The sequence below is a fragment of the Octopus sinensis genome, linkage group LG9, assembly GCF_006345805.1.
Source record: "Octopus sinensis linkage group LG9, ASM634580v1, whole genome shotgun sequence".
Classification (NCBI taxonomy): domain Eukaryota; kingdom Metazoa; phylum Mollusca; class Cephalopoda; order Octopoda; family Octopodidae; genus Octopus; species Octopus sinensis.
The window spans coordinates 3,314,157-3,325,682 of NC_043005.1; the positions used below are offsets into that span (position 1 = coordinate 3,314,157).

At 41.2% G+C, this 11,526-nt stretch overlaps 5 protein-coding genes and 1 pseudogene across 5 annotated transcripts; 3 read left to right on the forward strand and 3 right to left on the reverse strand.

Annotated features, from left to right (window-relative positions):
- Nucleotides 1-526: 526 nt before the first annotated feature.
- LOC115215910 (histone H4) lies at nucleotides 527-1,119 on the reverse strand. The gene has a single exon (XM_029785260.2). The coding sequence runs from the start codon at nucleotides 1,063-1,065 to the stop codon at nucleotides 754-756; it is 312 nt and encodes a 103-aa protein (XP_029641120.1). The 5' UTR covers nucleotides 1,066-1,119; the 3' UTR covers nucleotides 527-753.
- Nucleotides 1,120-1,240: 121 nt separating this feature from the next.
- Nucleotides 1,241-1,830, forward strand: LOC118764757 (histone H3). Its single transcript, XM_036505726.1, has one exon. The coding sequence runs from the start codon at nucleotides 1,368-1,370 to the stop codon at nucleotides 1,776-1,778; it is 411 nt and encodes a 136-aa protein (XP_036361619.1). The 5' UTR covers nucleotides 1,241-1,367; the 3' UTR covers nucleotides 1,779-1,830.
- Nucleotides 1,831-6,068: 4,238 nt separating this feature from the next.
- Nucleotides 6,069-6,502, reverse strand: LOC115215903 (histone H2B, gonadal-like). Its single transcript, XM_029785255.2, has one exon. It carries the CDS (start codon nucleotides 6,479-6,481, stop codon nucleotides 6,104-6,106), a length of 378 nt encoding a protein of 125 aa, XP_029641115.1. The 5' UTR covers nucleotides 6,482-6,502; the 3' UTR covers nucleotides 6,069-6,103.
- A 247-nt stretch (nucleotides 6,503-6,749) lies between these two features.
- On the forward strand, nucleotides 6,750-7,145 carry LOC115215907 (annotated as a pseudogene).
- Nucleotides 7,146-10,064: 2,919 nt separating this feature from the next.
- Nucleotides 10,065-10,586, reverse strand: LOC115215912 (histone H4). The gene has a single exon (XM_029785261.2). The coding sequence runs from the start codon at nucleotides 10,539-10,541 to the stop codon at nucleotides 10,230-10,232; it is 312 nt and encodes a 103-aa protein (XP_029641121.1). The 5' UTR covers nucleotides 10,542-10,586; the 3' UTR covers nucleotides 10,065-10,229.
- A 130-nt stretch (nucleotides 10,587-10,716) lies between these two features.
- Nucleotides 10,717-11,306, forward strand: LOC115215901 (histone H3). The gene has a single exon (XM_029785253.2). The coding sequence runs from the start codon at nucleotides 10,844-10,846 to the stop codon at nucleotides 11,252-11,254; it is 411 nt and encodes a 136-aa protein (XP_029641113.1). The 5' UTR covers nucleotides 10,717-10,843; the 3' UTR covers nucleotides 11,255-11,306.
- Nucleotides 11,307-11,526: the final 220 nt, after the last annotated feature.

Consider the following 11,526-nt stretch of genomic DNA (forward strand, 5'->3'; position numbering starts at 1 on the left):
AAATACGTGTCCCAAAATTTTAATTGAAGTAATTGTGATTGTTATGTAAATGAGAGATGTTGGTGGAGAGATAGAGATGGCAGTGAGAAAGATTTAATGAGACGAGGAGGGAGAATGCGGAGAAAGGCTACTGCAGTTTCCATCCAACACGGCACCTTGTAGACATGCGACATTCCAGTTCCCAGCCCATCGATGCGCGGGAGTGTTCTCATTCCTGTATTTGGGACAGTCCCGTCCCAATATACTAGAAACGTAAGATTGCCAAAAAAATTGTTTAAGGTTTATTTATTCGAACTTTTTACATAAAATATTTACTTAGAAACATGTCCTAGAAATATAGAGCAGGAAAGGCCTGCTCGATATGACTGATTTTGTAAATGATAAAGCCGAAGTCACATGAGAAAATTCTAGGTAAATACCGGCTTTAGGTTTCTCTTACTCAGCGGGGATTAAATTCGATGTTTGGTAGTTGGAATAAATGATTGATAAAAGGGAGTTGAAAGATGCACACTAAGGATGCTGAAGAGTTAAGAAATGTTACGACCCAATAGAGGGAGATATGACGCGCGAAACGAGAGGCTCGTTGAAAGGGACAATAAAGAATTCCTTAACTCAAAAACGAAGCTGAAATGCAAATTTTAGTTTAAGCATATCAAAGAGGGCGAGGTGGCTTACATTAGGATATGAGTGGCCCTGAAAAGGGCCGGGATTTGTCGCTAGTGACGACCACGAAGTTGGAAAAACTTGCACAGTTTAACCTCCGAATCCGTACAGAGTTCTGCCTTGTCTCTTGAGAGCATAGACCACATCCATAGCGGTGACAGTCTTCCTCTTGGCATGCTCGGTGTAGGTGACAGCATCACGGATGACGTTCTCCAAGAACACCTTCAACACACCACGGGTCTCTTCGTAGATCAAACCAGAGATACGTTTCACACCACCTCGACGAGCCAGACGACGGATGGCCGGTTTGGTGATGCCCTGGATGTTATCTCTCAACACCTTCCTGTGACGCTTGGCGCCTCCTTTTCCCAAACCTTTTCCTCCTTTACCACGACCAGACATATTCTCAAGTATTTCACAATACAAAAAGGGATGACGTGTGATGCTGGTCGCAAGTATATATACACACAACGCAGACGTAGCAGAGAACACTACGACTTAGAGATCACGTGATTAAACCAGCGAATTGCAGCAAAGCGTTCGGCAGCAGCAGCAGCAGCTGTCGTTTGGCGCTTTCTCTTTGTGTTGTGAGAGGATATGTGTCAACATTTTGGCGCTTGTTGTATATAACACTTTAGCGCCCAGATATGGAGTGTATATAAAGCGGGCCAGTTGTTGGCGCTTTATTGTTTGATTGTATCAGAATGGCTCGTACAAAGCAGACAGCACGTAAATCTACCGGAGGAAAGGCTCCTCGTAAACAACTTGCCACTAAGGCTGCCAGGAAGAGTGCCCCAGCAACTGGCGGTGTGAAAAAACCCCATCGTTACAGGCCTGGTACCGTAGCTCTGCGAGAGATCAGACGTTACCAGAAATCCACTGAACTTCTGATCAGAAAACTTCCCTTCCAACGTCTCGTCCGTGAGATCGCTCAGGACTTCAAGACCGATCTTCGTTTCCAGAGCTCTGCCGTAATGGCTTTACAGGAGGCCAGCGAGGCTTACTTGGTCGGTCTTTTCGAGGATACCAACTTGTGCGCTATCCACGCCAAGAGAGTGACCATCATGCCCAAGGACATTCAGCTTGCTCGCCGTATCCGTGGTGAGAGAGCCTAAATTGAAAATAAGCTACTGCTTTAGACCAACGGCCCTTTTCAGGGCCTCTAAATTTTTTCGTAAAGTCCTACTAACCTTCGAAATAGTGGTATGTTTTATGCTCTCGTCTCCGATCGTTTATTTATGCATTAAATTTCTTGTTTCAGCCAAGTATGATTTGAAATGTGGCTCGGCAACTTCAGAAATATACATACAACCACATGAACAGAAAGAATTGTGAAAATGTGTTGGACATTAATTTCCTTCCCGGCTCTTTCAGGGCCACCTTGCCCTCTTCGATATGCTTTAGTTTCTTTCAATCCACCCGCTCCCCTCCAACAAGAAAAGAAAAGACACAAAAAATGAACCCAGGCCGAACATTGTATGTATGACGGGAAAAGAAAATGGATGAGTATCAATGGTGTGACAGGGGAAAGATCAGGTATGCAGTAATTGGAAATGGACGAGTTTATGGTATGTGAAAGGGAGGATTGGGAAGTGAAAATTGTTGAAAAAATCATGTGGGATTTGGAAGAGACGTTTGAAAAAAGGATGGAGATGGAAGGATTTTGTATAGGAACGGAACAAGGAACATTTGTGTGGGATCAAAGGACAGGTAAGTGATGCTAGCGAATGGGGCCGTTGACACCACTTTCATATATCATTTTCATATTTCATTTTGCCCATATCTATGTAATTGTGATGTTCTATGTCCCCAATGTTTGTAGCGTCCCCTCTATGTAGCCCCTAGTGGGTAATAAAAAATCAGATATGCTTTAGTTTCGGGTTCAGTCTTCTACTATATAGCCTCGAGCCGCCGTAAGTGGATTTGGTTGACTGAAACTGAAAGAAGCCCGTCGTATGTTTTGTATTTGTCCCCCAACATCGCTTGACAACCTATGGTGGTGTTTACGTCCCCGTAACTTTAACATTCGGCAAAAGAGACCGATAGAATGTCCTGGGGGGTCTATCTGTTCGGCTCGCAACGAAGATATAATTCTGAAATTGTCACCCATGTATCGATCGATCTATTTTAGGGTTAGGGGTGGGGGAAGGGTATCTTTCTTTTCTTCAGAAATGTAAATAAACCCAATCTGTTTCTTTAACGAGGGACAAATTCATACGGCACAGAATGTTTTCACCTCAATATACGGTCATTGATTGGTTGAAATTGAAGAAAAAAACAAATATCTTACAAACTATAGAATTTTCTGAAAGCCAAGAGAAAAAGGTTAATATAGGGCGTGGGGGAGAGGCCTCGGAATATTTATATCGGGAATTTCCGAAAGCGTCTGAACCGGGCACAAAAACAAAAACAAAAACAGCGTAATAGGTGTAAAACAACTTGCTCTAAACGACTATCATGAAAAAAATGCGCGCTCGCGAAAGGGGGGTGGGGGAGAGGCTTCGGAAATTTCACATCTTCAGTCCACGGCCTTTAAACTAAGAAAAAATAGTGTAATTGGTGTAAAACTACTTGTTCTAAACGAGTATCAAGAACACACACTCACACATGAATCATAAACTCCGTATTTCGCAAAAAAAAAATAAAGAGAAGAAATTCTGGAAAAAGTGAAGAAATGTTGGATCTCATTCCTTGGTTAAAGCTATTTTAAACATTAAATTTATGCTTTTCTTTGAAATAGTTCAGATATATGCAATTCTTCTCACTTATTAAGATGCATTTATCAGAAAAAAAGAGACAGAAAAAATTATTATTTTGTGTCAATCCTTCCCTAATTATCCTTTATTAATTAGTTTTGGCGTGTATTTTTTTCCCAAATTTATTTTTTCACCTTTACAACACTGTTTAGTAAAGCAATTAATTATCTTTATAATTTGCATATTTGACTTATTAATCAAAATTCTCTAGATGTAATATATACTAAGTAATGCATCCTTCATTTATGTGTTCCGTTCTGTATTATGCATGCGTGACTGTTTGTATGTAAGTGTGTCCCCCACCCCTCTTTCTCGAGAGCGCATTTTTTTTTTCATATTCGTTTAGAGCAAGTTGTTTTACACATATTACACTATTTTTTTTTTGTTTTGGTGCCCGGGTTAGCCCCTCAGACGCTTTCGGAACTTCCCGATGTGAATTTTCCGAGGCCTCTCCCCCACCCCCCTTTCGCGTGCGCGAATTTTTTTTTTCATATTCGTTCATAGGAAGTTGATTTACACCTATTACACACATTTTTTTTTTGATTTTCTGATAATCGTAACGCCCTATATTAACCGAAATTATGTTAACTGCCGTACAAACCGAAAGAAAATATATACCCTCAAGCCTTCAAGCAGGCTATTCACATGCTGGAAATAACAGCCAAAACTGCGATGACATTGTAGGAAGTATGTAAATCAATCTACTCACCTTTCTGCAAAGGTTTTCTTTCAGAGTAATTCATGTAAAATAGACATAACAACCGTTCAGTTTCACTTTTAGACAGCGGGGTGGCTGGGGAATTTTTGGTCTAAAAACTTGAATTTCCACCCAATTTAATATTTTTTCACTTATTCTGGAAATTTATTTTTGCGAAATACAAAGGTGCGGAGATTGGACTCTGAAAAGAAAAGTGCAATTTCTGCGTCACCTCGATCCCCTCCTCCCGATTCTACAGCCTTGGACTGCAAGCAGGCTATTCACATGCTAGAAATAACAGCCAGCAAACTCTTGAGAAAAGAAAAGTGAAAATAGCAAAAGAATAGTGTGACAAAGTGAAATGAAAATGTTCATTCATGTGTGCAAACACAATAATGTCGTTTGTTTTCCAAAAATCCATAAAACTGCTTCAACATTTTTAATTTCACTTTTGTCATATTACTGCGGTGGCAAGACTTCTTGCCCGTCCCCGTCCCCCAAAATACCACTTTTTTTTTTTGAGAAATACGTACAAAGAGATTATGATTCTGAATAGGAACAATTGTTTCTACAGCCTTGGACTTCAAGCAGGCTATTCACATGCTAGAAATAACAGCCAAATTTCACAAAACTGCGATGACAATTCTACTCACCTTTCTGGGTAATTTCCTTCAGTAATATGACAAAGTGAAATTAAAATTCGAGAAAATAATGGATTTTTTAAAAACGGCATTATTACAAGAAAACGTGTTTGCACACACGATATGAATGAACATTCCTTCTTTCAAGAGTTTGCTGTTATTTCTAGCATGTGAATAAGCCTGCTTGCAAGTCCAAGGCCGTAGAATCGGGAGGAGGGAAATATGAAATTGGGGGGGGGGGGAGATTGAAATTTTGGAAAGGAACGACTTCCGCCCGTCCCCCACCCCCAATTTCTCTCAAATGTTTATTTTTATATTTTTTCTGCCAAAAATCCGTTTTCGGATACGGAGGTTCCGGAAGATTATCAAAGATCGGCATTGTGAAATCCCCACCCCATACTTAACCCTAAAACCGCAACCGTAAGTACAGAAATATTTTGAAATGTCTGTATTTTTCCTCACCTTTATAAAAAAAAATTCTTAACGTTTTTGAAATTGTCATCAGAATTATTATCTCCATATTTTACCGCATATTTTGAAGAAAAAAATCGTGAAAAAAGTCAAGAATGGAAATAGGGGTGGGGGTGGGGGTAATTTAGAAATGTCGATTTTTTTCTCGTATTTCCCCGTAGCCGAAAAAAAAAATCTAAGGATGGCTTGGGGATCGTTTCCTTTTGAACGACACATGTCAACAATTTCTATCGTTATGTATTATACGTACGGAAAGCGTGTATAAAAATTATTTTCCATTGCTTTAGTTTCAGCCTTTGGTTTTTTTTTTTTCTAAAAAAAAATACGAAGGCTAAAATTTAGGGTTAGGGTTAGTGACAGGACGTTGTCTGTTTCAGACGCAGCAAATGACTTTAGCTCACTTAGAGGCGATTCATTGGTTAAAATTCGAAAAACAAAATAATTACAATTTTCCCAAGAAAGCCAAGAGAAAAAAAATATTTTGACATATTCTACCAGTATACGAAGTTTTAAAGTTAACTAGTGCCATTCAAAAGGAAAAGATCCTGGCTTGGGGTGGGGCGGATGTCCTTGCCAAGGGTTCCGTTTGTTGTAAAAGCATAAATTAACAGAAAGACGGGATCGGGCGAACCCAGAACTCGAATAGGAAAAATGTATGATTCATTGGGAAGTGGTTGTTAGTCGTTGCTTGCCCATAATGTCCTTTATTCTCCTTACACTAACTCGGCAATCAAAAAAGATCGCTTTTCTACGTTCAGGATTGGAACGATCACGTAAATAACTAAAGTCGCAGATCAATTGAAATTCGAAGGTTTACAATCACGAAAATATAGGTGGTCCTGAAAAGGACCGGTTTTTTTTTTTGAGACCATGATTTACTTGCTGCTGGTGTATTTGGTGACAGCCTTGGTACCTTCAGAGACGGCGTGTTTGGCCAACTCACCAGGGAGAAGCAGACGGACAGCAGTCTGCACCTCACGGCTACTGATGGTCGAACGTTTGTTGTAGTGAGCCAAACGGCTGGCTTCAGAAGCGATTCTTTCGAACAAATCGTTGACAAAACTGTTCATGATGGACATAGCTTTGCTGGAGATGCCAGTGTCGGGGTGGACTTGTTTCATTACTTTGTAGATGTAGATGGAATAACTTTCCTTCCTCTTCTTCTTGCGCTTCTTGTCTCCGGGGGGACGTGAAGCTTTGGCCTTCGAAGCCTTCTTGGCTCCTTTCGAAGCGGTAGCTGGTGCTGGTGGCATGATGTCTCATAACGACCATCCGAACCTCCACTCTATTTATAGTTGTCAACTAGGCTCAGCAGAAGAACATTTTTTCTAAATCCGCGCCCTTCATTTTCATTGGTTAGAATTTGACAAGTGTGCCACGTGACAAAAGCCCGCTCATTTTTCACCTGCTTAGTGCAAATCTCCGACTGCTGGAGCCCCCTTGGCGGTATTTAAAGGCGAAAGGCGCCTTTTATTTCATTGTTCTCTCTGTTTCGTTTCTGATTAGTATCAAACTCTGAAAATGTCTGGTCGTGGTAAAGGAGGTAAAGTGAAGGAAAGAGCAAGACCCGTTCGTCCCGTGCTGGACTTCAGTTCCCTGTCGGACGTATCCACCGTCTTCTGCGTAAGGGAAACTATGCCCAACGTGTTGGTGCCGGAGCCCCAGTCTACCTGGCTGCTGTGATGGAATATTTGGCTGCCGAAGTGTTGGAATTGGCAGGAAATGCTGCCAGAGACAACAAGAAATCCAGAATTATTCCCCGTCATTTACAGTTGGCCATCCGTAACGACGAAGAATTGAACAAGCTTTTGTCTGGAGTGACCATCGCCCAGGGTGGTGTTCTTCCCAACATCCAGGCTGTTCTTCTCCCCAAGAAGACCCAGAAGGCTTCCAAGTAAGCGCTTTCGGTGATTGTGCTTGGCTTAATCCAACGGCCCTTTTCAGGGCCCACTACATCTTAACTTTAGTCTGCTTACCGTTTATTTTATTTGCGATTCGATTCTTAATAGCAAGACATAAAAGGCGTCATTCCGTAGATAAGGTTATGGGTATAGCCGAGTGCCCAAATCCTTGTATTGTCCCCATCTATGTAAGTCCTTATGGATAATAAAGAAATAGATTCTTAACCGTTTTTATCTCTGGACGCCTTCGTTTACTATTGTATTCTGGAGTTCCTCTAGCTTATTCAATGTTTAAAAGCTAGATTTACAGATTCGTGGTTTGTAATATCTACACCTTGCTTAAGAGTTGCCCAGCAGCACAACTTAGTACATGGTTTTTAGGCAACTGACCCTGAGTGGGAAGGTCTGTAAGCGGATCTCTCACTTGTTTTGGAGAATTTGTCGGAAAAGGTTACGTAAAATAAAATCACAGTAATGAAATCTTTATATCGGGATTGTGGAATTCTGATCCAAGCACACCATATGCCCTTCGATTTTATTTCACGACACTGGAATTCATGCGATTTAGCGAACAATTTGGATTTTCTCCGTTTTTTCACGGATTTTTCCATGGACCGATTTTGGAATGCACTTAACCATGGGAGAAGGCTTTTGTTTCTAGCACATCCCACGACTACCTTCATGTTTTTCAGTATTTTTCGCCCTCTGTACACATTCGTGCTATTAAAGTTTTCCTTCCCATTGTTTAATTAGAATATTGGAGAGACTGGGATTTAGTTTTTTGCTTCCGTTCAAACTGGATGTCCTGATATGAAACTAAGATTTCTGACGAGAACACACTTACGTTGCAATTTATCGGTTTTGACAGGGATTTCAGATTTTTTTTCCCACGGTATAAACTTTTCACAAAAAGATAAATTGGAAAAATGATTTTACCCCCCTTCTCCGGATCGGTTTTGTGGGCACTACGCACTTAAAAAAACTATAGAAGCCCTTTCGGTAAAAAAATGTTTTCAGACGAAAAGGTGTGGGATTTAAAGGGAGATTTGGCTGCTGTATCTAGCGTGCCCCGTGACCAGCTCCTTCGTTTCTGTCTCACTGACAAGTATTGATATCTTTCAATATTTTTCTCCCCATTTCCACATTATCTGCAGAAACTCAAATGCTATTAAAAAAAATATTTTGGGGGGAAATTTTTGGCCTTTATCAACCTAACCGGTCATGGGATGTGCTAGAAACAATAGCCAAATGTCTGTCTATTAAATCACTCGCTCTTTCGTCTGAAAATTTGTAGTTGTTCTCTAATTATATCGAAAAGGTTTCTATAGTTTTTAAAGTGCGTTAGTGCCCACATAATCGGTCCGGAGGGGGTGGGGTTAAAAAAACAATTTTCGAGAATTTCTTCTTTTTTCTGCTAAAATGATCATTTCCAAGAAACTGAAAAATCCGTCAAAACGGAGAAATAGCAACTTATGTGTGCTTCCTATCTCTGACGTCCGCCAATTTTTACCCCCACCCCATAAATTCTAGAATTTCCACTCTTTTGGAAAATATAAGTCATCGGTTTAAGATACAGACAGTCCGAACCTGCAATTTATTTAATTTCCAGATGAAAAGCTGTGATTTAAGAGAGATTTAGCCATTTCTAAACATCTCACACCTTACACGTTTTTTTCTTTTGTCAAACATTGATGTTTTTCAATATTCTTTCCCCAAACATTTGATTCGGACGTAACTGAAATGTTCACCCCCACCGCTCCAAGCGAGTGTGCCTAAGAAAACATTTGGGTACTACTTAAAGAACAGTGGTTCCGGTGCGCGCACTCGTGCCAGCTAGTCGATCCTACAACGACTACCCAGCAAAGTAAATAAAACACAAAATAAATTTTTTACAAAGTAAAAACACCAAGAATCGACTAGTCATGACTAGCTTGCGCGCACCGGGACCGCTGTTCTTAAGTAGTACCAACGTTTGCTAACTGAAAAAGCATTCTATTAAATGAATTATCTTTTCGATAAAATATCAAAAGCTTTGACCTGTTACATGATTTCTGCTTCAACCCCAAATCGGCCGCGCAGAAATTTTAAAGTTTTTAATTTGGAGTCCAAAAGTTTTTTTAGAAATTAAACAGGGAACATAATTGCAGATTCGAACTCCGTATTTTTAAAACGGGATTTAAAAATTTCCGAAAGCCTATGAATTTCTGTGTACAACACAAACATTGACAAAAAGTTATGGAAATTCCCCCAAAGAAATGTCATGAGGGGTTGGACCCTTAATATACTGCTGTGGGTCCCCAATTCATACGATTTTGCTTGCGTGGATCCGAGTCGAGAAGCAGTCCAGATGCTTTATTAGCAAGTAGCTCTCGTACATGCTCTCCATGTTCGCACACTCGGAGCCTGCATGTAGCTGTTATCTCTAGCATAAATACTGTCTTGTGCGAAACTGAAGTAGCTCCCACCTGCAACCACCAGCTTTTAAAATATTTTTAAGGATTTTAACGAAATGAGGAGTTGAAAGCTCGGCAGTGAAAAAGAATTGCTATTCTTCAGGTAAAATTTGGTAAAATACACTCCAGAGTTCGGAGTCGAACCGGTTGTTTTCCAGCTATTTGGAATATTGGAGATCCTGGAGTTGTTAGTAATTGTAAACAGTTCACGCAATGCTCCAAGATAAAATTGACTAAGTTCAAACATAGTGTATCAAATTATTAATTTCAAATTTTGGCACAAGGCCAGCATTCGGGGGAGGGCTAGATGAATAGTTTCGTGTTTCAAGGCAAAGTCAAGGGAATTTAAACTCAGAACGTAGCCGCTAAGCATTTCGCACGGGCGTGCCTCATAACTCTACCATAATCACCGCCTTTTACCAATCCCAGATATTGCGATCTAATGAAGGTACGTCGCACGTAAGGAGATGAGGGGCCCATAGAAAGGGACAATAAAAAATTCCTTGAAAACGAAGCTGAAATTTAAACTAAATCTATTTAAGCATATCAAAGAGGGCGAGGTGGCTTACATTAGGATATGAATGGCCCTGAAAAGGGCCGGGATTTGTCGCTAGTGACGACCACGAAGTTGGAAAAACTTGCACAGTTTAACCTCCGAATCCGTACAGAGTTCTGCCTTGTCTCTTGAGAGCATAGACCACATCCATAGCGGTGACAGTCTTCCTCTTGGCATGCTCGGTGTAGGTGACAGCATCACGGATGACGTTCTCCAAGAACACCTTCAACACACCACGGGTCTCTTCGTAGATCAAACCAGAGATACGTTTCACACCACCTCGACGAGCCAGACGACGGATGGCCGGTTTGGTGATGCCCTGGATGTTATCTCTCAACACCTTCCTGTGACGCTTGGCGCCTCCTTTTCCCAAACCTTTTCCTCCTTTACCACGACCAGACATATTCCCAAGTATTTCACAATACAAAAAAAGCTGACGTGTGATGCTGGTCGCAAGTATATATACACACAACGCAGACGTAGCAGAGAACACTACGACTTAGAGATCACGTGATTAAACCAGCGAATTGCAGCAAAGCGTTCGGCAGCAGCAGCAGCAGCTGTCGTTTGGCGCTTTCTCTTTGTGTTGTGAGAGGATATGTGTCAACATTTTGGCGCTTGTTGTATATAACACTTTAGCGCCCAGATATGGAGTGTATATAAAGCGGGCCAGTTGTTGGCGCTTTATTGTTTGATTGTATCAGAATGGCTCGTACAAAGCAGACAGCACGTAAATCTACCGGAGGAAAGGCTCCTCGTAAACAACTTGCCACTAAGGCTGCCAGGAAGAGTGCCCCAGCAACTGGCGGTGTGAAAAAACCCCATCGTTACAGGCCTGGTACCGTAGCTCTGCGAGAGATCAGACGTTACCAGAAATCCACTGAACTTCTGATCAGAAAACTTCCCTTCCAACGTCTCGTCCGTGAGATCGCTCAGGACTTCAAGACCGATCTTCGTTTCCAGAGCTCTGCCGTAATGGCTTTACAGGAGGCCAGCGAGGCTTACTTGGTCGGTCTTTTCGAGGATACCAACTTGTGCGCTATCCACGCCAAGAGAGTGACCATCATGCCCAAGGACATTCAGCTTGCTCGCCGTATCCGTGGTGAGAGAGCCTAAATTGAAAATAAGCTACTGCTTTAGACCAACGGCCCTTTTCAGGGCCTCTAAATTTTTTCGTAAAGTTCTACTTAAAACCCTCGTATAAAGGACATCTCTGTTTTGATGGATTTTTTTCCCCACAGCGTACATTCATAAATACATACTCTTTTACTTGTTTCAGTCATTTGACTGCGGCCATGCTGGAGCACCGCCTTTAATCGAGCAACTCGACCCCGGGACTTGTTCTTTTTGTAAGCCCAGTACTTATTCATATTCATTTTTGTATGTTT